At 34.0% G+C, this 26,744-nt stretch overlaps 1 protein-coding gene across 6 annotated transcripts in view; it reads right to left on the bottom strand.

Moving 5' to 3' along the window:
- Window positions 1–26,744, bottom strand: part of ANGPT1 (angiopoietin 1) — a 308,232-nt gene that overhangs the window by 77,111 nt on the left and 204,377 nt on the right. For 4 of the 6 annotated variants that reach the window (XM_021088688.1, XM_021088684.1, NM_213959.1 and 1 more), the window contains 2 exon segments: window positions 24,385–24,617; window positions 7,230–7,357 (listed from right to left, as the gene is read on the bottom strand). In XM_021088688.1, the coding sequence (XP_020944347.1) occupies window positions 7,230–7,357; window positions 24,385–24,617 (361 nt within the window). 6 annotated transcript variants of the gene reach the window in all.

The following is a 26,744-nucleotide window of genomic DNA, read 5'->3' as shown; positions in this document are numbered from 1 at the left end:
ATATAACAAGTACTGGATATAGGATTTGAACCCAGGCATACCCAATTCAAAATTATATTGGGGACAATTTGATGGAAAATAGTAGTTGATAGCAAAAATATGGACTTTTTTATGTTTTTGCTTTTTTTAGGGCCACACCCATGGCATATGGAGGTTCCCAGGCTAGGGGTCTAATCAGAGCTACAGCTGCTGGCCTACACCACAGCCATAGCCATGAAGGATCCAAGCTGTGTCTGTGACCTACACCACAGCTCACAGCAACGCCAGATCCTCAACCCACTGAATGAGGCCAGGGATCGAACCCACAACCTCATGGTTCCTAGTTGGATTCGTTTCTGCTGCACCATGAAGGGAATTCCAAAAATGGACTTTTAAAGAAGTAAAAAAAAAAAAGGAAAGGGAAGTGTAAAAAATGGAAAGAGAAGTATGTATGTATGTGTGGTGGGAGAGAGTCCAATAATGGCCTTTGGTGAACAATTTATGGGATAAAAAACATCAATAATCTTTATGTAGGTGGAACTTCATTTTATTTGCTATTGTCCCTAGTGCCTAGAGCAGTGCCTAGCATGCAGGCACTAAATTAATATTTTGTTGAATGAGTAGATATACAGAAAGGAAAGATAAAATAGCAAAACTTTATTAATGAAATGCAGTGATATGGGATGGAAATTTTCTAAAATTAGGTTGTGATCATAGTTTACAACTATAAATATAATAAAATGCACTGAATTACTTAAAAACAAAAGAAATGCAGTGAAAGCTGGGAATGGATTCTTAGTAAGGGACTGATCAATTTAATCAAGTATTCCAGAAACATCAAGATAAGTAAAGATTAGGAAAATACACACTTAAATTAAAAATGAAAAAAGCCATTAGTAATCTTGAGGAGAGAGACTGCATGATTCCTAGAAAAATAAAAGCCAGATGGCATAGTTTAAAGAGGGCATAGTTGGTGATTCAACATAAGTGGTCAAAGTGGAACTTTACTGGTGAAACAGATCAGAGTAAATGAAAATGTCAAGGAAATATTTTGTTAGAGGAAATTAATGTCACTTGTTTTTTAATTAAATTTTACCTTGGCTTAACTAGTTACTCTAGACTTCTTTTCCAGATTTTTATATCCTAATGAACATTTGATTGCCTGAAGGTTTGCCAAACTGTGTTTGCAAATGTATACAGTACACTTACACACTAAAGGAAAGAAATAACTATATTTACGAATATAGAGTGTGTAGAGAAAACTGTTCTTCACAGTTTTTTATTACTATTATCTACATTATTAAAATTCTTTGCACTTAAGAGGTTTTAAAATCACTCACAAATTTTATTTTAATTAATTAATTAATTTTTAGGGCCAAACCTGTGGCAAATGGAAGTTCCAAGGTTAGGGGTTGAATCAGAGCTGCAGCTGCTGGCCTACACCATTGCCATAGCAATGCCAGATCTGAGCTATGTCTGTGACCTATACCACAGCTCACAGCAACGTGAGATCCTTAACCCACTGAGTGAGGTCAGAGATTGAACCCTCATCCTTATGGATGCTAGTCAGGTTCTTTACTGCTGAGCCACAAGGGGAATTCCATACTCAAAAATTTTAGAAGATAACCTTTCTTTTAGACAAAGACATCCAGTGACTTGGAAATGTTAAGATGTGTTAGGAGTGTTTCTTAGTTAAGGAGCTGGAGAAAGTTACCCAGGGAGAGAGAAGATACTCAGGTAGATTACTGCTTTGGAAGTTGAAGTGCAAAGAAGTTAAGAGGTTAGACTTATGCTCCGCAATTCTTATTAGACTCAATAATAATAGCAATGATAACACTTGCCATTTGTGGAATACAGACACAATAGAACTGAATGGCACACTGGCTAGGGGCATTGATTTCAGTGGTACATTACTTGTGTTCAAGTCCCACCTCTGCTCTATCTCTTAGATCTTTTTCAAGGATTAAAAAAATCAATGAATATAGAATTTTTATTTATTTATTTATTTATTTATTTTTATTTATTTGGTTTTGTCTTTTAGGGCCGCAGTTGTGGCACATGGAGTTTCCCAGGCTAGGGGTCTAATTGGAAGTGCAGCCGCAGGCCTACGCCAGAGCCATAGAAATGCTGGCTCAGAGCCGCATCTACAACCCACACTACAGCCCGTGGCAATGTTGGATCCTTAACACACTGAGCAAGGCCAGGGATCGAACCCACACCCTCATGGAAGCTAGCTGGGTTCGCAAACCGCTGAGCCACACCAGAAACTCCAATGAATATAGTTTTTAGAATAACATTTGGCACATATTAAGCTTTATTATTACTCTCATCGCTTAGATGTATCTTATATACGAAATTAAATGCATTTATGTTGTGCATATATACTCTCAGATAACATAGCTTACTATTGTATATAATATTGCATATAATTTGTTTATAATTTATTATGAAAAATATGGAATGTACAAAGCCAAAATATAGATGAGTTCAAATAAACTGTCCTTATGATTACCAAATTCTTGTTAATAATATTGGCATCACTAATCTTTGAGTATGCTTTTTATTGTATGTTTAAGTATATATACACACATATTTATGAAGTTGGATTCATGCTAGCACACAACACAGAAAAGACCATGTTATTTCCGGTCAGAAGAAAAATAAAATGCCTATGCTTAACATATGAAGGAAGTTAAAAAAAAAAGGGTGATTGGTTTCAAAAGATTTGAGACATGAAAGGACTTGAAAAGTTCCTTCGCCAATGTGGTGTACTCTGTACTTTGGCAATGTCCTTCCTCTAGACATGGGCCCCCACTAAGTTTACTATGCCTATTGCATCTATTGATCATATGACTTGGGCTTAACTCTGTCCAAGAAAAGACTGAACTGGCTCCTATCCCAAGCAAGGTCAAAGCTTTCAAGCATTAATACCTTTTAACATTAACAATGATTTAAACCCAAACAAAAAGAGTAAATTTGATTCACATAGTCTTATGCCTTTATGCTGCATACAAGTTGGAATGATTAATCTTGCAGATGTTAATTATTTTTCCATAATCTTAAATAAAAAAGGATCAACACATTTGTTATAGTCCTTTTCCAAGAATTAGTGAAATTATGAAATCAGAAACAAATTTTTAAATATTTTACAATAATCAAAGCTTTGATTTAATGGTTTGTTTTATTGAATGAAATGCAGTTGGTTATAGCGCATTTGGTTTTAGAGACTTATGAAATAAAAGGAAAAAGCCTGTCTCCTACTATCATAAATTGAAGGGAATTCAGAGTGGAAAATATTCACAGGCCATTAATAACGTAAAAAGTAAAAAGTATATAAATGATCTGATTATCATTTTATATCTGCTTGAAAATTTTAATAATCCTAGAAAACTGCCTTTGGTTTCCACATCACATTTGAAAATGCTTTTCTAACTTTGGCAGACATTCTTTCTTGGTAGGTAATGATGTCAGTCAAAACAATAACTATACAACAACTATGTACACTTGCAACTCTCTGCCTCAATTAATAATTCCTACTAGCAGTTTTTTAATTGCCTAGAAAGCAAATTTTATTGATTGATCTATATATTACATCATACATAACCGAAGTTTTTGTTTTGTTTCATTTTTATATAGGCTTGCCTTGAGTGTCTTACCCTTGCTAGAACCTGTGCAAGCATTAAATTGAACAAAATTTTTGCTAAGCATTACACACGATTAGCACCAAACTATAGCTACAGAGTACAATCTACTTGGAAGGGCAAAGGTCCTAAAGATGCATTTTCCAAGGGCATTTTACAGAATCGAGAGGATACCACTGGTTTATATAAAAATAAGAGAAGAAAATGAGATTACAGGGTAGGAAGAAGTGGCGTGGCTTATAACCAGAACATAATTTTCTGACAATAAACTCCTACCTGTGTCACTCACATAGAGTCCTACAAAAATTATGAATGGTGCAGTTTCAGTCATAACTAATATAATTAGTAGTTATTCTTTTTAGTTCCCCCATTAAGATGGTACATACACTCTGCAGTTAGAAAGCATGTGTTCAATATTTACTATGTGATTCCCTTGTTACAAAGCATGTGTTCAATATTTACTGTGTGATTTGGGCAAGCTATTTTTCTAAAATAGGGTTAACAGTAACACCTATTTCATAGAGTTATTGAAAGGAGTAAACAAGTGAGTATATATATCTAAACTACTTCAAATAGAACTTGACAAACTAAATGCACAATACATTTAAACTATTAATCACTTTCCAAATTACATCAAGTAAGTTCACACAATATTTGTTCTTCCTAATGCCAAGCTATATGAATATATGGGATTTAATACAAAATTTGCTGCCTACCAGAGAGTGTAGGTCTATCAGCCTAATCTATCTGTCTCTGTGACAGAACAGTATTACTACTTGTGAGAGAAATATGGTCATAATGGAGAAAGAATAAAACAAGGGAAAGAACACCTACTAAGTCAAAAAGCAGGTCAAAATCTTTCTTCCTTATGGTCAGTTATCTCCCCCTCTCTCCATTCTTTGTTATTATTTCCAATTAAACTAAATCTAATGACAGTCCAAATGACATATGACTTTCTCTTCCTTCCCTCTGAAGAGCTATGGGGCCACTTCCATAACGATAAAATTTGTCTCTTACAGGTCTGTGTTGTCTGTTCAGGGTACTAATTTCTTCCTAGGCCCAAATCTAAGAAGTTTCATCTAGCAGATATTTGATATTTGTGGATTTAGTATTTTAGATCTTATTTATTTTACAACATGGAATCTCTATAATGTACAAAATTCATCATTTTGTAAGAGGTATAAATTTAAATCATGCTATCTTTGTGAAACCAACATAGAAGTCAGCCACTGAACTAGTGACTGGATCCTATAACCCATTCTTTAATATAAATCTAAAAAAACCCTTAATTTAGGTTCATAACTTGTTATTCAAATTAATGAGTTATTATTCAAGTATGAGTTATTCAAGATTATGAGTTAGGATACTCTACCCTAACAGGAGTTGCAAATAGCTTGCACATCATTTGCATCTCAAAACTTTTGAACCAGAAGAGAGTTATAATTATGCATAACTAAAATTTAATGGAATAATCAAAACTTTATGTAATGTCCTCATTAAGGAACATGTGGTAGCACTGGTGATGTGCTGAAAAAGATTCTAAAAGTGTGAAAGTTAATCTAAAAACTTTTAAAATTATTTTATTTTTATATGTATACATACATAATTATTAAGAGTCTAAAAGGAGGGTCACTTAACTTTTTTTTTCTAGGGCTGCACCCAGGCATATGGGTTTTACTTTTATAGGCATTAGGTTAGAGGGGAAGTGACAAATACTTAGGGGTTCTTTCAGGTCTTATGTAGCACTATAGGTAAATTACAGAGGATATTTATGTTAGCTCCACTCCCCTTCGCCAGGACAGTTTCTGACACGCTTACATGCTATCTGCATGGTGTGTCAGTGTGTGGGTGTGCATACATGCCTGCGGATGTGTATGAATTGAATTTAAACTTAAGTACAACTTAAGATATCAGCAAGCAGAGTAGGAAGAATTCATGTAATATGATGCAAAGGATTCAAAAGGCTCCTTCTTACAATAAACTACACTCTCCTCTTTAGTCCTAAACTTTCTATTGTACCTTCATAGTTCTTTTTTTAAAAGACATGGAACACTTGATTCAGTGAAATTTTGCACAGAAGCCCAAAATGAAATATAGTGAAACCAAAGTTCTCTGGTAGGTGACCCTGGTAGCAATATACATAACTGTTCCTGCCACCTCTCTTATTGCCTGTGCTTTTCCCATCCCTCCCCCCTGTAATAGGACAGCACAGAAGGCCTCTTTTCAGAAGAAAATTTTGTCCCAACAAAGGGAAAAAACATTGAGCAAACTTAAAACACGAATCCTCACTAAAATCAGCCAAGGATGCTTGTAGAGCCAGACTCTCTTGACAACTATGTGACAACTGGCAAACTGGGTTCCAAGGTTCATTTCCTTCAACCATCAAAGGAAATTAGAAATCAGAATGATTAAGTTGGGCTTACCTACTACACATTACACAGAAGTGTTGATATTATCATCAGTAAGTCATTTATTTATTCATTCATTTTAGCATCAATTTACTGAGGACCTACTATGTGCCAGAAATTATTCTGGGTCTGGGGATATCAAAGATAAAAGGTAAAGTCCTTACTTGTAAAACTCTGGTAGGTCATGCAAAGTCACCCCAAGAGCATTTGCTCAGTACCCAGAGGAAATGGGGATGGAAGACTGGTTATTTAGGTGGAACAAAGAGAGGAGAAAAACTGCTCTATCTTTTGAGGATAAAGCACTGCAAAGGCAGGTGGTCACCTTGAGGTCTGGAGCATCTAGCTAAAGCGGTTTACCTGTTGAAGAGCAGGGCTCTCCTCAAGCCTCCCCCCAAACCTAACTTCAAACATTCTCTATTACTACACTTCTACCATAGGTTATAATTATCTCTGTAACTGTCTTCATCACTGCACTGGGAGTGTTTGTTCTATATTATGTCCCTAGTCAGAGACTGAAAAGTAAATAACATACACTAATTAATATGTACTGAATGAAGGATGGATGATTTAATGAATAAATAGGGAGAATGTGTATAGAAAAGAGATGTGACAGCAACAAGATAGCGTTTTCTTGCTTTGAAGTTTACTTTGGATCATATTCAATATACTGATGAAAACTATCCTCCAACACACTCCTTTAGGTAAATATGAAAAGCAAATCCTTTCAAGATGATGAGTTAAGCTAGAATATGTTTCTCTACCCTAACAGGAGCAGTGATTCTGGAAATATGTTCCTAGACCTCTCTCCACAGTATCTGAACTGTAGATGATGTATGTGTACCATCTGGGTCCTTAGGACTTAGCAAGATGGTTCCTAAAGTCTTCCTCATGCACTTGAAGTGTATGTGACTTCAACATGTAATCTATACAAGGCAAGCATTTATGAGCAATGGAACATCCCAGGAATGAGAATAGAATAAATAGAAAACTTTGTGTGAAATAGGAACGGGAGGTATGGGGGTTGGAAGAGATTTGTGCAATAGGGTTTTCATATTTTATGGACCTGGGAAACAGTATCTTTGGGAGAAAAGAGCTCAGGCGTATATATTTTCAGTTTAACAAGCTCACAAATCAATCTGATTATTCAGCAATTCAACTAGGATCTGCTTTACATCTCATAAACAAACACTTCTGGTTTTACCTTTTTGGGTTCTGGCATATTATTAATATAAATAGTGTAGATTCCACTTTTATTAAAACCAGCTTGATATACATCTGCACAGTCTCTAAATGGTTTTTCTTCCTCTTTTTTTCCTCCCTTTAGTAAAACTGCAAAAAAAAAAAAAAAAAAAAAGATTGCAATATGTGAATATAAGTACCATTAGTGCCCAAATGGACTCTAAGTATACCTAAGCAAGTCTTCATTTCTTCCAAACAAATGTCAATATTGCGATTACTGAAAATCAAACGTAAGAACAATACTAGATTTGAGGTGACTCAGAATTACAAAACTATAAGAAAAACCTATAGATCAATTTATAACTGCATATTCTTTATATTTTGCTTAACTTGTCAAATCTTGTTTTTCTCTATAACTTCCAGAACATAACTCAAGGGACAGATGAACTGATCATGTAATACTTTGAACTTGTAACAATTATGCCAATGTTCGCACCAAATTTCTAATATGTTCTTGTCTACATTTCATATACGGAAGTTTGAAAGAATGCTAAAACTTTTTTGGAGGAGAAAGAGATGGAGATAAATTCAGACATAAAAATATGATACGGAGGTTTAAGATGCTAAAAATAGGCTCTACTATTTTTCTGTGGCTTTACACTGAAGATTGCCTAAAAATTGTCATTAAAAAAACCTCTCAAAATAAAAATAGAAAGAAGTCTCTGACCCAATTTAACTATCTAGAATGAAAAGGCAAGTGAACTTTGTTTTTCATTTAATCCCCTGAAGTTAAACTATCAAGCAGATGACACAAATATAGAATGACAAAAATGAACAAGATTTAATTTATATACGTGGAAGGGCTCAGTAAAGGCTAGAAGTGGAAAAAAATTAGAGATAGTCTCTACTGAAAAGAATTTTACTTCATTCATTGAGTTTCATCCATTATTAAGTTCTTAATGAGATCAAAATACAAAAATGACTAATATTTACCAGTCCTTAGCTAAGGATATAGGTGGTATATTTATAAAATATTTATGATTTAGTATTTTATAATAAATATATATTATCTCAGCGATTTTCTTCATTAGCCTTTTCCTTGAAGTTAAGATTAAGATGTTTTATAATCTTGCCCTTAAAGTTTCTGCTTATTTAATAATTACTGGGTTTCGATCACTCTGAGTCAGAATGGTCTTTTAAAATAATAATATCAAAGGTTAACTATGAATCAAGGTTTTAGAATTGCTATTAAATGCTCTAACAGTCTAAAACACTAGCCTGATTTAAATTTAAGATGTAAGATGTTACTACCTTATAGGTAATTAAAAATAAACAGAAAGTAGAAAGAATGACTATATCAATATAACTATTTTAAAATTTCAAAAATAATTATATCTCAAGGAAATGAAATATCTATATCAGATATGTTGTCATAACAAAAATATAGAATCATAACATTTAATAGCCTTATGTTTTTCTGTATAACTCATGTCTGCACTAATGGTTTTGCCTACTTATATTAATAACTGCCTCTAAACACCATCATCACAATTATAATATCAACACAGAATAAGTAATCAGAGCACTAACAGTTCATATAATAGTGAAGAAACACTGCACAGAATGTATGCACATGGCAAGTAAAAATGAATACATAAATATTTGATGGCATTGGGTATGTATGTCAATGGATCATACAAAAATCTTGTTTTCAAAAACATCACTGCATTTCACTTATGCTTACTTATTTTAAGCTAATGGACTATTATCTGTCTAAAACAAAACTTCCTAAATTTTAAATGCTTACTCTTCTGTTGAAAAACTGCATATAACAAAATTAGACATAACAGAAGTTGTTGTAAAGAAATACTAACTAAAATTTATAATCCCTTAAGAGGATGAAGAACGCAGGAAGATGTGGTGAAGAGGCATTCAACAGTAAACCCATTTTTCTTTTTTGGGTGAGAGATGGAAAAAAAATCACATATCTAAGGAGAAAACACTTCTCTTGCTGAATATACCACTTCCTGCCTTCCCTTAGTTATGTAAGGAGAATTATTCCTTTCCCACTTCTCTGCCACCTCCCTTCTCCTTTTCCTTTTCAGGGTGATGTGGGTGAAGAGGCTGTTGTGTGGGAAGAGGGAAACTATTTCACATACATTTTCAATAATAGAGAAAAAATGAAATAGTTGGATATTGTCTTATTTTTCTGGAAACTAATTTGTAAAAAATCATGTTCAAAGTATGAATGTAAGTCCTATAACTAAAAAAATGGTTTGAGTATTCTACCATAAAAGGTACAAGTGGGACTATGGTTATACTATGGATTTGTGGTTGCTATGAAAACATATCTGAGGTAGATATTTCATTTCTTGAAATATAGTTTGATATTTTTGAAAAATTCAAACACATTCTTTCCAGAAGAAATGCCACTATTTCTAGAAATCTTAGCTTGTTTTTAATTACTTGTTAATTAGTAAACAGTATGCTTGAAAGTTTGATCCATGTTACATTTTAGAGTACTAGCACTTAAAATCAATTTAAAAGTTTCATTTGGAGCTTACTTTTAATATTTATATTATATTCTATGGTTTGAAGACCGCTTCTAAAAGGGCAAATTGACCTTCACAGGTTTTCTTTCTTTTTTTGTCTATAAAGTGGGGCGCTTATACTTATTTCTGAGGCAAATATATGAATTACGTAAAACAGAGTAACTGAATTATAGTAAGTACTCAAGAAATGACAGTTGTTATATGGTAATAATATTATTAAGGGCAACATTATTATTCCTTCTTACAGAAAGGATACTCAGGCTATGGAAGACTAGTCAATCCAGTCACTAGAGTGGTGGATGATGCTGTCTTCCACCCTCAAATCCAAATATTGTGGCTGACTAAATGCAGGGATGTTACAATATAATCCTATACTGTATAGGATTATATTAAACTGGCCTCTCCCTTTCAAAGTTGGCTAGTTGGCTTATTGTATTCATTGACTACATCAGGTCATTGTTAAGTCTAAAAAAATTGAGGTAATCTAATTTTGCTGTGTATTGTAAGCTTTACATGAATAGTTAAGAATTAGAGATTACCTTGATTGAAATGACATATGATATTATATTTCGTAATTTCAATTTGCATGACTATTTCCTTTGTTGAGTACTGGAGAATTCTGAAATTCAGTGTTAAATTGTAAAACTGGATACACAGTCAAGATTTTAAAACAGAAAGACGAAAACAGAGATAAATTTACTTAACATTACAAGTATCAGAACTAAGAATAAATTTTTGTAGGAGTTCTTGAGATTCAATAAGGTAGAAGATAATGCCTTGAGGAATATAAGATAAATGACAAGAAACAGATATGAAAAATCTGACGGAAAAAGACAAAAGAGGCAGCAACTGGACACAGCAGGAGGAATAATCTACATACTTGATAGAGTGTTTTATCTCTCTGTAAATGTGGTTTAAATTGTTATAATAATACACTAGTTTAAAAGCATGAGTTTTTTTTTTTTTCAAAGATCTTTACATCTTAGAGTTCCTTCTTTGATCACATATTATTTTTCCCCTGTCATTCTTTAACTTTTAATGAGTTTGTCTTTCTTCTAACTGAGAGTCTAGAGCCCCACCACTATTAGCCTCTTCCTACCCTCCTTTTTCTTTCTTCCTATCTTCAGTCTGAGGGTAGGGCACTAAAGAATGGTTCAAATGGATTTGCTAGTACTCTTCTTCCACTGTCCTTTTATTCACTAACCCCACATATAGGTAAATACCACCCTAAGGAAGCATGTTTATTCACTTTCTCACCCCTAATTCTAGATTGCAAACACTAAATATTATTTAATGCCATTCAAATGTGTGCTTTCTAAACTCTGCTGTATTCTCTGTTCTGCTCAGTCAAATCTTTGGTCCTTTCTAAAATATTTTTTATTACATTTCCTGGAAAGTCTATTTCAAATTTTTCTACTTTCTTCAAGACTGAAGTCTCACTCTTGTCTTCTCTCACTCTTTATATACAACTTTATTTTACTGTTTACAAAACCATTTAAAACATCTCCTCCACTTACTTCTCTACAGAAGCTGGTCTTTGCCCATCTTTCCCTTTGCCTTTTGTGTTGACTTCTCTTAGTCCCTTTCCTACTACTCTAATTGTCCTTTCTCTTTCTTCTTCATTGAGTTCTCCTCCTCTTCTCACCTACCAATAGATGTTCATCAAGATTTTATTTTTGGATCTCTATTCCTTATTCACCTGCTTTTTTCGTAATATCTACCATGGCTTCAAGATTTTTTTTTCTTCTGCTTTATGGCCACACCCATGGCATATGGAAGTTCCAGGGCCAGGGATTAAATCTGAGCCTCAGTTGTGAACTATGACACAGCTGTGGAAACACTGGATCATTTAACCCACTGTGCTGGGCCAGAGATGAAACCTTGGCCTCAGCAGCAATTCAAGCCACTGCAGTCAGATTCTTAACCCGCTGCACTACAGCTGGAACTCCGGCTCCAAACTTCTATACAGAAGATTTCTAAGACACAAGGATTTTTGACACTCTGTGTTTGCTTCTCTCTTAATCTCCAGACCCACATTTCTACTTGTCTTTTGAGCAGTTACTGATGCTACTCCAATTTTCATTTGTTTAATGTTACCTAATATTTCCTTCTAAAGCCTGTGTTCTTTTTCTCCTACTGATCCCTCTATCCTCCTTCAGGTGATATCATAAAAAAAAAATCAATGAAAGCCTAAATACAAGACATATAGACTGAGGCTTTTTAGTTGATCTCTCAAAGAAAAAGACTGCCTCCTGTCCCTTCATAGTTTAGCTCATCCTGTCTTAACAACTTCAATAAATATTGATTAAACATTTTCTATTTGCATGACTTTTTCCAGGCAATGGAGATACAGACATAAGAAAAACACAACCTGCCCTTAATGTGATCACAGTCTGATGAGAGAAAAAACATTAGTAGGTCTTCTATGATAGCCTATGATAGCTAGATTCATGATTAGTATTTTCCATGATAGGGAAAAACCCAACTCAAGCTGGCTTAAGCAAAGAGATAATTTATTAAATCATGTAAACAATCTAGGATTGAGCTTTAAGGAAAGCATGATCAGGTTCCACATAGTGTGATCAAGAATTGGTTTCCTTATCTTTATCTTGACTCACTTGTTATTGACTCTCTACCTGGCCACAAGATGGCTAGTAATAGTTTCTCAGTCTAATGCTACCAGTTTAAATATAATACCAAATAGAGATAATACACACAAGTGTTGTCTTGGAGGTAAGTGCATTGGAAATAGGTACAGGGACTACATTCTATTTCTGACAGGTAGACATGGGGAAGGCTGTTCAGAAGCGATAACACCTGAATGAATAAAACATGTAAAAAAGCTTATCTGAACTAAATTTTAAGAGCTTGTTATGCCAGTTCAAAGACTTTACCCACACCAATATCAGCAAATAAATCTAGAAAGTCTTAGAAAGGAATCATTATTCATTCCTTATCTATACAACCACATCTTTGTGATCTAAAGGGAAAGAAGAAGGACACATGCAGGTGCATGTCTGTCTTTCACTAGCCAACATTGAGTCAATAAGCAACCTGAGACGCTAACTCCAGAAGCTGTTAAATTTATCTGGCCTCTCCTCCATTTGCTCAACCAATTTAAATCCAGATGGCTTATCTGCCAATAGGCTGACTTCAGGGAAGAACCATGAAAGCTGAAGAAGAAGAGGGTCACTTCAGTTCAGATGAACCCTCAAGAGAAAACTTCCTGGAATGTGGAATTGTTAATTCTGACTCTCAGAAAATCTAGCAGAGAACACAGAAGACAATCAGCCTTACTACCAGAGGCAATATAAAAAGCAGGAGCCCTTGATCCTACTTATTTCCTAATAAATTGGTGTAAAGGGATCAATTCTTCAATCATTCTTTTTAAATTTTAGATGTAACTAGTCATTCATCTCTCTACAGTATTTAACAAACATCAGAATGTATGTAGATCAAGTTAGTATTTTAAGAATAATCCTTTTGATACTTTTGGGGCCATCAGCATTAACGAGATCATAGTACTGGGAAAAGACCCTGAGCTGTGATTTTTCAACACAACAGGTCACTGAAAGTAACTGAATATTCTTAAGAGTAAAACAGCTTATCTGACAAGGTGCAAAACAACTGATTAGATTCTCTGCTCTTCAGCCAGGTGTGTGGGCATTCCATGGAAAGGCCATTTGAAAAAATTCCCTGGTATCTTAATTCATTTGAAAGGAATTTTAGAAGTGGAAGAAGGAATACTTTGCATTTCAAAGGGGTGGAGAAATTTTTAAAAGGTTTGTAAGCAATATTCAACATGTTAATATGTTGTGGGTGAGTGAGTGAGACTTACAAATGTTTTCATAAATACATAAGTATAGCTATATAAACACATAAAAGCTCTAAGCTTCTAAAATATAAGTTTCAAAGTTGGTATTTTATCTAGTTCAAAACATATGCATGAAAACCTAAATATCTGTGGGCTGATATCTCAGCATGATTGTACCTAACCTATGGCAATTGCCTATGGTTTAATCTAATTTATATATATAATTTATACACAAAATATAAATTGCTACTTAACAATATAAAAAATAATATATTTATAAATACTTTAAATTTGAAGTCTTTGGTTAAGTAGCTAAAAGCTTTCTTTTTAAAAATTCTACTATTCTTTTTCCTCACTATTCTATTGACGGTCATATAAGGGAACACTTGAATATTGTTTACTTGCTGCATTATTATTTTAATTAAAATTTTTGTAAAAAGGACTGTTTTTACGCTCATTTAAATTCTTTATGTGTTATCTTTTGTAGGTAATGTATAAAATCTTAACTATCATCTTAATGAATGATAATAATCATGATCATGTTAAAAATCAACTGGCATTGACTGAATACCCACTATATACTCAACTCTGAATTTCTTGTGCTAAGAATGTTTTATATGTTTCATTTCATTTCACACATAAACATCTTATAAGATGGATTTATCATGTTTCATTTTATATATGAGAAAACTGAGATCTGAGATTCCATCTAACTTCACCAAAAGATAAGCAGTGGTAAGCAGTGGAAGTCTTTAACTATGAAGCCAAAAATCTTAAACTACTTATTGGCTTCTGAAGTAAAGTCAAGCCCAAATAAAACTCTAATATGTCATCTGTCGCAGGGTGAATCCCTAGCAATCCTTATATCAGCTGACAAGGTCCCACTTAATGTCTTAGGTGAATCAGGACAGGCCTTAATTGTGAATGGGTACAACAGGAAGCAGGAAGTATGGGAAGAATGACAGGAGCCAGAAATGATAGAAAAGAAGAAAAATGTTGAGATGAGATGAGGATAGAAGAGAGGCACAGGCAGCAGAATCTTCTGTGATATGGGAGTTCTCAGTGATAGTCCACAACTTCAAATGCAAAGAGAGGATTAGGAAGTAAGAGATCTCTGAGCAACCACATTGGATTTAACAATGTGCATACCCTAAAAGTCATGTTGACCAGGATTTAGCCACATTGGTTTTATATATTATTCTTAGAAGCCTAATTACTTGATCCCCAGCCTTTGGCCATTTGCTAGAAGCCACAAGTTTAGTAAGGCTGGTAAGGTAGGAGTGGGGATGTAAATGTGTGCTTTGTGTTCATCTTCTAGAATCAGGCCTGAAAACAATGAAAAAATTGATAAGCTTCTTTGTGCACCTGAGGGAAAAATAGTAAAATTTTAAAAGGAAGCAAAAATAAGAAATCAAAGTCTGGGTGGTATATAATAGAAGAGATGATCATATACTTTTCCAAGGCATCATGGTATTATGATTCAAATTAATTCATGCTGATGATAATGAATTAAATTATTAGACAAAGTTTTACATTTATTTAATCTTCTCTTAGAGGAACAATAGAGGACAAAAACATTGCAGAAAATTCGCCATCATAATATTTTAAAATTTTCTACTTAAAGAGATAAATTATCTGAAGAATATATTACTCACTACATATAACTGTAGGTAAATACACATTTTTAATAATTGAGAAATCCACATAAGATACACATATGATTAAATCCATGTGAACATGCATGTAGGTGAACTAGTAATTTCATGGTATGTTTTTCAGTGCAGAATAATAAAACGTGAAGTAATTTTGCATTTTTGTATTTTAGCTTGATTAGTATACTAAAATAAATTTTCTAACACTTCGCTAATGTGAAGTGACTCACATATATAACTGAATATACAATGCATATTACACTAGAACAACTAAGAATGAAAAGAATGACAAAGTTGAAAATGGATTTTTATACATTTGTTTAATCAAGTCATCATTCATTTTTTATAAAATTCATTCCTGTATTTTCTCTCTGGGCACCCTGATAGGCAGTTATGAGTGCTACATAACCCTTGCCATTTGTTTAGAAGTCATTTTATTAACAAATATATTTCAGGTGTTTAATATATACTAATTTCCCATGTAATGTTTTCAGCCTGACTGGAATATACTGATTCTGAACAAAAGATTTCTCATGCATGTGGGAAGGTTTAAAGGGCATCTTTCGTGCTCTATTATGAATAGACAAATAATTGATTTCAGCAAAAGCCATTAAAAATGGAATGAAAGTCTTTGAGCAATGCCATAAACATGGCAAGTTGCTGCCAGATGCTTTTGAAAACTACTCCCAAAAAAGTCACTTCAAAGTTTTAAATAAATAAAGGTTGATGGTTACCACAGGTATGTCACTTTGATTCTTACTCATGTGGTGAAATATACTTGAATAACACTACTTTATCATCTGGGGGGGTATAATCAGGATTCTACTCTGAATTGGGGGTTTCCTCAAGTCATTATTCCTGTTCCTGTTCTTTCCAGACCACCATGACCTGCCCTCTCAATGGCATATATAATAGCTCCTCTGAGACACTGGTGAGGAGACCATCTCAATCTAGTCCTAGTTCTAGGGATATGGGTTGGATCAATTATGGTTAAGATTTGGTTTATTTGCACAATTGCCAGTGTGTACACGGGGCTAAAGCATCAGCAAGACCTTTCTTTGGAAAAAAATCTCCACTTAAAAATTAACCTCCCACTTCAGATTCACTGTTTTAAAAGAACTCATGCCAGTTGTGAAAACAAAGTGTTCACACCTAAAAATAATTATAAGTACATTCGAAGACATGGTAAAATTAAAAAGGTTAGACTTAATTGGTATTATACTTAATATTTAACCTCATCATAAAATCATCAAAATCTTATGATTTATTTATCTATTCTAGGTAGGTCACCTATCAGTGTAATTCCTTACCAGAAATGGTCCCACTCAGAATGTGAACATACAAGCCAGTAGTAGGATGAGATTCCAATACACTTAGAGGCAGTCATACTATTGATATTCTTTAGTTGAAAATAAATGAGTTCCCATAGAAAGCCAAAAATGTTTTTAATCAACAGTTTCAAAGCTTCTTTGCATTTGACTTTTGGAAAAATATTATGCTAAAAATTAATATTTGGTTTATATATTTTTAAGCCTACCTGTACTTTAGCAACATTTTTCAGCGCTTATTTCTTTTTGCTCCCTTCTTAAAGCATATGAAATGTCATAAGTGTTTCACTCTATGGTTGCTGTGACGCATACATACTGAACTATGTTGACAGAATGTTTTTTCCTCACTTTCTCTCTGAGTAATTATAAGTACTACTTGGCTTAGTACAAAGTACTATAGCCTATCTGAAACCAGTACCCACTATCCTATTTTGTCCCTGGACTTAGAAAATATACTGCTGAATTTTACTTGAGAGTGGATGAGTCCAGGACTTGATTTAGTTAAAATATCTTGTGCTTCTTTAGCCAACCAGACCATGAAAGTACAGGAGAAGGAATGGAGTTTGTTCATAGTAATGCTGGAACATCAAGGTAACACCCTTTTTTTGCATGGCCTTTCACTCTGGTAACTTCCAGGCCCAGCTGGAAACAAGAGATATCCCTTTCCATTTCAGATAGCCTAGATTCTGAAACTGAAACTCTAATTCCAAAAGAGAATTAACCACAAAATTTAAAATCTCCCCCAAAAGATATGGTTTAGAAATAGTTCATGGGAGAGGTCAAGAACTATATTATTTTTTTATTTTGTTATCATTAGTTTGGTTATCTGCTATTCACACAATTTTTTTAACAGAAATTACAACTTTTCAAAAGGCAGATAACATGCTCCACTGAAAAAAGAAAAATGTACCATTTCTCAAAAATAAATAGTCACTTTCTCCTTAAGCCATTGGGTTTTGTGAAAGGAAGTGCTAGAAGTGTGGTTCATTTTAAGGAAATTGTAAATGTTTGACATATAATTTTCTGTCAAGATAAAGCATTTCCCTCATTAAATGGAAACAAGTGCTCACTGTAATGTTCAGCAGATAACTTCCTGTATTTTTCTTTCTCTTCCCACCTAATGTTAAATTGTGCATTACAAGTAGTCCACGAAAAACCAAATATTTTACTAAGTCAATAAAAATATTTTCTTTTTTATCAATATTTATATGAGTGACATTCAAAAAGTTTTAATTTCCTCTCATCACTTGTGATGTTTTTAAGAGTCATTCTTAACTCAAGGGACTTGCAGGAGTTCAAGCTATCTCATCCCTTGACTGAATGATTTACTTCACAAACTCAATAGACACTACATGGGAGGTAAATTCCTTTCAGATGGTAGAATTATTCTGAGAACAGAGCCAAATGTCCTCTCAGCAATGGAAAGGAAGCAAATGCCTCATTTCCCCCTTTCAGAAGGCCAGAAGACCAAAAATAATGATCAAACGTTCCGTACCACTGCAATCAGTCTCTGGGAAAGACACTTTAAACCAAATAATCGAGATCTCTTAAAAATTTGTAGTATCAAGTCAGTATGTCTTTCAGGTGATGTGAAAGAAAATTTCAAAATGAACTTTAAGAGAAGCTCCTTATGAAATTTTTATACTTCATAATAAGGAATTAAGTATATAAACATGCTCATGTGTCTTGCTTTCATTTTTAAGTTTCTCTTATGCTTCTCTACCAGAACTGATATCTATCCTTTTGCATTCAACATTTGGATGTGAGTAAACATTTTTTGTTTTTATTTCATTTTATTCATTTTACTTTTTTTTTTTAATTATAGTTTTCAATCTATGCAATTGAACTCTACATTTCACCCAAACTCTCCCTATAGAGGGTCACATCCCAGTTTTAAAGTTCACTTCAGTCTGATTTTTTATTTGATCTTTCTGCTTATTTGCCACTAAAATAAGATCCTCCATAACAGTCTTTTCTCCCTGCCATAATGCCTATTTTAGTCTCCTTTTATCTGTCCCTTAAAGAATGTCCAATTTTCTTTGATTTTACATTCTAATTATTTTTAAATGGGTTAATAATATCTTATGTAATTTCTACATTTTATGTATTTCTGTAATTCATTCTGTAAAGTATGAAATTGGACACAGACTTGTGCCTGGGTATTTGCACTAAGTGGGAAAGAAAAGTAGGATGGTTTTTTATCAGATTCTTGAATAAATTTATAACCCCCAACTGGCTGAGTCATTGCTTTATATGCACCTTCAATGATGTCATTTGCTGCATAGCTTTATCACTTGTCTCCTCTGAGGACACACCAACCTATAAGGTCAGCAGGATTTTGCTCCTGAATTTCAGACTCCTATTCCTCAGACTTCCAGAGCCTAACTGTCCCACAGTTATCTCAGTCCATATGCCTCAAACTAAATCTTTCCTCCTTAAGCCTATTTCTCTTCACATATTGCTGATTTTTAAGGAATATCATCAACATTCTCTTTAGCCAACCCAGAAACTTGGAATTTATTATATATTTAACTCTACTTCTAGTAAGTAATTATTTCTTATTGATTCTGATTCTTTTTTTTTTTTTTTTTTTCACAAATTTCCCCTCCACCTGTCTTTCCATTTGCCCTGGTTTGATCCTGACCTCCTTATTTCCCTACAGAAGATCCTTTTGAGAATCTGATAAAACCATCAACTCTACTTTTTCTCCTCATCAGAGTATACTGAATAATGTAGACTCAAGAACCAGACTATGAGTCCAAATCTCAGCTAGCTCAATTGCTAGCAGTCTAATATTTGGAAATTATTTACCTTTCTGTGCTTACTTTTGTTATCTGTCACATAAGGTTAATAATAGCACTTGGCATATAGAGTTGTTATAAGAATTAAATGAATTAATATATGCAAAGAGCTCAGAAGATTGGCTTGTATTCAAGTATCTGTTACTATTTTAGTAATGGCAAAACATCCATCTGGTTCCTCTTCTTCCAGGCTTGTAAACTTTCCAATGCATTATTCTTCCTATATTGTGACTGGATTGATTTTCCTAAAATGCAAATGTCCCCTTTGTCCTTATATACTGACAATGACTCCTTATTGCTTTCAAGGGGGAAATGCAGCTTCTTGGATCTCCTTTTGTTTACCTTTCTAACCTTATCTATCACTGTTTTTCTGCCTTCAGTTCTGAGAATGAGGCTATATATTTGGATGTACGTCTCCATCCTCATGACTCCTGGCAAATACACATGTTGTTTATGCTCTTCTGTTTTCTTCATTTTGAAGTCTTGGCTACTCTCTCCCCATTAGAGCCATCCTGCCTATGTTTTAATCCTAGATCAACCTTTTCTAGCTAAGTAAATGTGGGCAAACTCAAGTTGCCTGTGGAATTTATAAAATGGGGCTAACCATTGTAGTTCCCTCATACTGTTTATTGTGAGGACTAAGTTAATACACATAAAGCTTAAGCAATGCCTGAATCATAATAAGCATTCAACAAAATCCTTAAGATCCTGAAGATGCTGGATTCTGCCCTCATCCTTTTGTCTCTACCATGATTTTAATATTCCTTCTGTGTGTTTCACTAGTACCCTGGAACCTTGGCCTCTCCTCTGGCAAACAATTACAGAATATAATTGTTCATTTACCTCTTTCCCCACCACATTCTAGTTTTCTTTAAGTCACAGATAGTACATCTTTCTCTCTTCTCAGTGGTCTGAATAGTATCGGCCATACTATAGGAACTCAACATATATTTGTTAAATAAAAATGGGAGAATATCCTTATCGCCAGAAGATAATCTGAAAGAAAAGTTGCTATATAACTATTTTTTGAATGATAAATTTATGAATCATATCTTGGTATAGCACAAGTGTGTGCCAAGCTGATTTGAACAGTAAGACAATCAGCCAATGTAATTTTATGATTAAGCTTAAATACTATTTTCTTGTTATTTATTTTTTTCTTTTTTTAATGGTTTGTTAGTAATTAAATTCTTGATCACATAATACAATGTTTGCCACATGTGTGCTCAAGGTATGTGATGATGCTTTAATGACCTCTGAACAGAGATGACTGCTCAATGCTGACAGTCACAGTACCTGATTATCCTCCTCTAGAGTTCCAAACCTTATTTCCATGGCATTATCAATGTAAACTATTTAATTCTCACATTAGCTGTGAATTGCCAAAAACGTGAAGCAATCAGCTAGGCTCTGATGCTATGATAACACTGAGAGCAATATTTCTTTAGTAGTAATGTTTCAAGGATAAATGTGATCAAGTGTTTGATGACAAAGGTTAGACAAAAATAAATGTCTTACAAGATAGATGCAATCCAGTGTGTAAAGACTATCTGCTTAAGATACCACTACTGCCTGTTCAGAACTAGAAGAGGAAGGTTTGCTGAATTATTTCAGAAAATGTGTCAATTAACTGTACATAGCTTAAATATATTTTATGACGTTAATGTTTTATTAGGAAAAGTTCTGTGAAACTAAACAAAACTACTACTATAGGCCCTGATGCTATGTTTCACACAAACTTCTTTTAATTCTTACTACAAACTCTTCAGGTATGTATTATGATTCCATGCTAGAGATTAGAAAAATTGAAGCTAAAAAGAATAGGCGTGGGAGTTCCCATCATGGCTCAGTGGTTAACAAATCCGACTGGGAACCATGAGGTGGCAGGTTTGATCCCTGACCTCACTCAGTGGGTTAAAGATCTGTTGTTGCCATGAGCTGTGGTGCACGTTGCAGACACGGCTCAGATCCTGTGTTGCTGTGGCTCTGGCATAGGCCGGCAGCTAAAGCTCCGATTAGACCCCTAGCCTGGGAACCTCCATATGCCTTGGGTGCAGCCCTAGAAAAGACAAAAAGACTAAATAATAAATAAATAAAAAGAATGGGCTTGGATGACTGGCAATAGTCTGACACTCTAGAGCACTGTATTCAAATGTTTTTCATAAAAGAAGTTTTACTTACAGATAGCACTTAATAAATCTGTGTTTAGGTAAATCTTATCTTTTGAAGGAAAAGGAAAGAACCAGTGTTTAATGAATCAACTATGTCATATGTTTTTGGTTTTATATTAAGTACCTAATTTAATCCTATCTATATTGTTGTGAGGTAGCGATAATTATCTTGACGTTATAAATGATGAAAAAGTTCACAGCAGTCAAACTAGTTGCCAATGACAGAAAAAAACTCACCAGAATTTTTTTTCATGCTTTGTAGTATTAAATTCAGGCTATCTTCACATATCACTGAGTCAAGTTAGAACAAGAGGACTGTTAAGGTCAATTAAAACTTTTAACTTTTTGGATTATGACACAGTTCATAACGTTTTCAGAAAATCTTTCAGAAGACTAATCTTCGTGTTTTAAAAATATACATTTTAGAAAATTGATGTATTTATTGTGATATACTGATGTAGGCATATCTGCATATATTTATATTTAAAAGTAGAATATTTACATATAATCTTTGAGAAATAATAAATCTACTTACTAAATGAACTTTTTTCATAAGTAGGCAAAGATTTTACTTTTGTATTTTAGAATTAGAATGAAATAAAACTTCATTTTGGTGACTCATATTTATTCTAGTATCACACTATTAGTAACCTAAAATTTTAAATTCACCATAACTAAACAGTACGGTGTGAGCGAAAATGAGGATATTCAGAGAATTAAAATCTTGATGGAAACTTTAATGAGAGGCAGTTTCCATTTTTGTGTCTCTTATGAGTTCTTAAATGACCAAATACTTAGTACAATACCTACCTGTGGGATTAAAGAAGAAAAAAGATTAATACAAAGCAAATAAAATCTATGTTTATAAGAGCACGGAACCCACTGGATAATAAGGCAATAAACTTACATTAGGATTACAAACCCTACAATTAAAACAGGATTTATTTTAGGATTTTATCATTAAAAAGAAAATACATGTCTAGAGGCCTGAAGTATCAGACAATTTCTGTCTCAGTATTATTTTTTTTGGATATGTTATATCATAGAATAGACATAGTTATTTTCCTCATACCCTGAGTGGATGCAATGGGTAGCATCCATCAGGAGTGCCATCACAGCTGTTCGATAAATTATGTTTCTTGAATTGCTTGCCTGATGTTGCACCCAAAGACCAAACCTAGCAAGGAATTTTAATTTTGAAAAGTTTAAAGACATATTTATTGCACAAATACTTAGAAAATAAGTGAAATTATGATAAGTAGGCAGATATATGAGCTCTGTGAGAATCACCAGGGCTTGATATTTCTAACAACATAAAAAAAAAACAAAAAAAAAACCCTACTCAACTTCATGTGCATTACATCTCAGAATGATAAGAAAAATATGTTTCCAATCTTTCCCCAATGTATTCAGTTCAATATGAGAATAGATATGTCTCATATTAATACTTAATTTCTAAATACTCATGAGCTTTATTAAAATTCTCTGGCAAAATTCTACCATGCTTTCCTTCCAGTGGACTCTAGTTCAAGGTTTTGGCAGGCTCTAACTGATTAGCAGGTTTTTCCCTTCCCAATCACATTTCTGAGCATGCCCAAATGGAGCTCTGGGAACACACTGTTTAAAATATATTCTTTACAAAGTATATTAAGGGTTTGTTTAGACTAAAGGAGCTATAACTCAAGGTAATGGCATGTAATAGATAGAGAAATGTGAAATGTCTTTAAAACAAGATCCCTTGATATGAAGTTATCCTCTGTATTCATATCTATATATAAGAGTATGGAATTGAGCTATTTTTTTTTCATATAGCTCAAATCTTCTATTAAATTAAAGGGGCCTCCACATTATGTATGTTGCATATGCACACCGAACCATTACATGAATGGTCACATAATCTACAATTTAATGACAGCTATAACTTTAGGTTATAAGTACTGTTCACTTTCACTCATCACCATTTACCATTCTATGTTCACTCACAGAAAAACTGATTAGTGAGCAGAGCTACAGAAGACGACCTTAAACTCCAAACTTTAAAGAGCTTTTCTAAGGCTCAGGAGAGGTTCTGTTTGAAGTGGACAAGTGCACACAGAGGCATTTATTCAATAATTGCTGGGTGGACAAATGGACAGATGGGTATCTTCTGAAGAGACACAGGCCTGCGATATTTCTGATGGTTAAATGGCTTCAGATAGTCTAGTGATATTAAAAATTTGTATTTCTACTATCTCAAAGACATCCCAGAATAAATGTGGGTGACTACTATATAGGACTGCATAAAAATAATCTTTTTTTCTCATTTATAATGATTTTTATTTTTTCTATTATAGCTGGTTCAAAAATAATCTTAATACTGACTTTAAATAACAAATATTCTTTCTCCCTCATAATAGTTTTTAGGAACTTCTATAGCTCCCCTTCTGTGCAGGGAACTCTTCCTTATCCTCCTCTGCAAAAGAAATAGTTTTAAAATGAGAACACTCCTGAAACTCTCCTAAGCACTCTGAACTCTTTGGCTAATTTCTGTCCTGTATAGTTAAGTATCTAATACCACAATACAAAATACTTATCCATGACAGTATAGAAGATTTTATTTAAAGATAAAAAGACCAATAAAAAAGAAGAAATTAGAAGGTTCTTTTAGAAAGATATTGTGAATTAACAAATACAAGCTTATGAATACTCTGAAGTTAAAAACATGAGAAGATCATCAGTGCAAACTTCATGAAATGCGTCTAGGAATAGAGTTCTCTTGCTGCTTCTACACAGCAATTAATGCAACTTAGAAAGATGACTATTACTTGCTCCATATTAAATACAATATTTAATATACCAAAGTGAGGAAGAAATTCTTACCACCTTCTTTAGTGCAAAGGTTGACGAGATTATGCACTGTGTCCATCAGCTCCAGCTGCTGCTTTTGAAGGACACTGTTATTGGTGGTGGCTCTGTTCAATTGTTTTTCCAGTTCCTGGATTATATATGTTTGACGAGTAACCAAACCTTGAAGATTCTCTTTCTCTTCCTTTAAGGTGTCCAATTCTTCCTTGTGCTTTCCCTCCATTTCTAAGATTTTATGTTCTAATAAACTACGAGGAAGTAAAGATAAGATTTAGTTTTTAAAATGCTACACAAAAAATGTGATTCAACTGGTTCCTGAGTTTATTTAAAGTTAGGAATTTTTAGTTAGGTATTTTACCACAGAAATAGCTTTTTAAGTGAGAGGTTCAATATATATAATATATATATATATATAATAGGAATATTATGTATAGCATGTCAAATGAAGAATTACTACATCACTTATCATCAGAATAATGTTTGTTTCTTAAATATAATTTATTTTCTGGGGTGTATCTTACATCCAGGAATTAGATAGACCCTGAATTAGACCCTGTCTGAAGAAATTACAGTATAATTTTCATTAAAGAAATGGATCCAGTAAGAAACAGAAATAATAGTTCTTCACTCGTTTGGGATTCTCAAAACATTAATAGTGATTAAATTTCATAAAAGGTGTGTGAGGTCAAGGAGTAACACTGATGCAGACACCAGAGGACTGGAGAGTAACCTACCCGAAGTCATAATTAATTAGATTTCCTGGGATTTTTGACACCTGTCCTGTATCATAACCACTAGCCTAATTTACCTCTCATTCTGAGCTTTAGGATAGGGCCTAAGGCACCACAAGTTCCCAAGTCACTGAATAATTGGTTCTGGAAAGGAAGACATCAGGCTGGTGGCATAGTCTTACAAAGGACTTGAGAAGCTTTGCTCAGTGATGCAATCTTCAACTGAGAACTTTTCTTCTCTCAGCACTCTTCATAGGATATTCCCCTTGCCTAGTGCACATTAAAAATGATAGAGAATGCAGAAGCACTCTGGGATCCTAGCAATTGACTGGAAATAAAAAACATTTACATTTTATGGAGTGTATAATATACTAGTATTCCTCAGAGAAAAGCCTTATTTACTTTTCTCAGTTCCATTTGCAGAAGGTTCATCCAGTCCTTAGTTTACAAGGTGTTATTCAAGTATAACAGACCAGACTGGGCACTTAATTTACCTTGGAGAAATATAGCACTGAATCATTCCTATAAGTTTTCAAAAAGGGGACACTAGGGAATGTTTTAAACTTAATACCTAAGTCATAAAATAAAGCATATATAAATTTTTTTTGTCTTTTTGCCTTTTCTAGGGCCGCACCCGCGGCATATGAAAGTTCCCAGGCTAGGGGTCAAATTGGAGCTGTAGCTGCCAGCCTACGCTAGAGCCACAGCAACTCGGGATCTGAGCCACGTCTGTGACCTACACCATAGCTCACGGCAATGCCAGATCCTTAACCCACTGAGCAAGGCCAGGGATCGAACCTGCAACCTCATGGTTCCTAGTCAGATTCGTAACTGCTGAGCCACGACGAGAACTCCAAGCATATTTGAACAGCCAAATATTCCAAGTCCATGTGGTAGGGGACAAGCTGGAATATCTGATTGTTCTTAACACAGATTAAGAAGTGTAGAGAGAAACGTTCATGGTAGTTCCAGATCTCTGCCGACAAACCTGTCCTCCAAGACAATAAGGCCCAGAACATGAAAGGAAAGTTGCCTGTAGAACCTTGCCTGAAAAACACTGGGTGGGATGCTTCTGTGTATAAGACCTTACTAATTGACAACATCTTTGGTAGCATACCCAGATTCACATACAAAAATGTCACACTGAGACCCACTAGGGGCAGCTCTGTGATTTCTGCAAGAAAAGCCACTGTATCCTGAGTTGCTTTCATTTTATAGGACAGTGAAAGGATCCCTGTCTTGACTGATCATTAAGCAAACTGAATTTGAATGGATCTTGGGTATAATGATTTGGGAGAAATGTGATGGTCCTTTATATTTTTCAAAACATTTTTAGGAAATAAAAAATTTAGGCAAAGAAGTCAGAGTAAGATGAAAGAGAGTATCTCTAAAGGAGTAGCTATGATTCACTGTCTTTTAGTGTTTTTTTTTTCTGTGTCAAGTAACTTGACGCTGGAAAAATTAGTAGTTAAAAAAAAAAAAAACAAAACAAAGTAAAACAAAAACTTTTTTATTGGTTAAAAAGTTCATCCCACCCCCTAGCTAAGTGACTAGTGTACATGCTGTGGATGCCAGAGGACGTTTTCTCTGTGACTATTCATTTTCGGCCTTCAGATCCGAGTATTAATCACAATGGATGCCTTA

This window comes from Sus scrofa, chromosome 4 (assembly GCF_000003025.6).
Source record: "Sus scrofa isolate TJ Tabasco breed Duroc chromosome 4, Sscrofa11.1, whole genome shotgun sequence".
Taxonomy (NCBI): Eukaryota; Metazoa; Chordata; class Mammalia; order Artiodactyla; family Suidae; genus Sus; species Sus scrofa.
The sequence above is the reverse complement of the archived record's forward strand: the minus strand, read 5'-3'. Positions and strand labels throughout refer to the sequence as shown.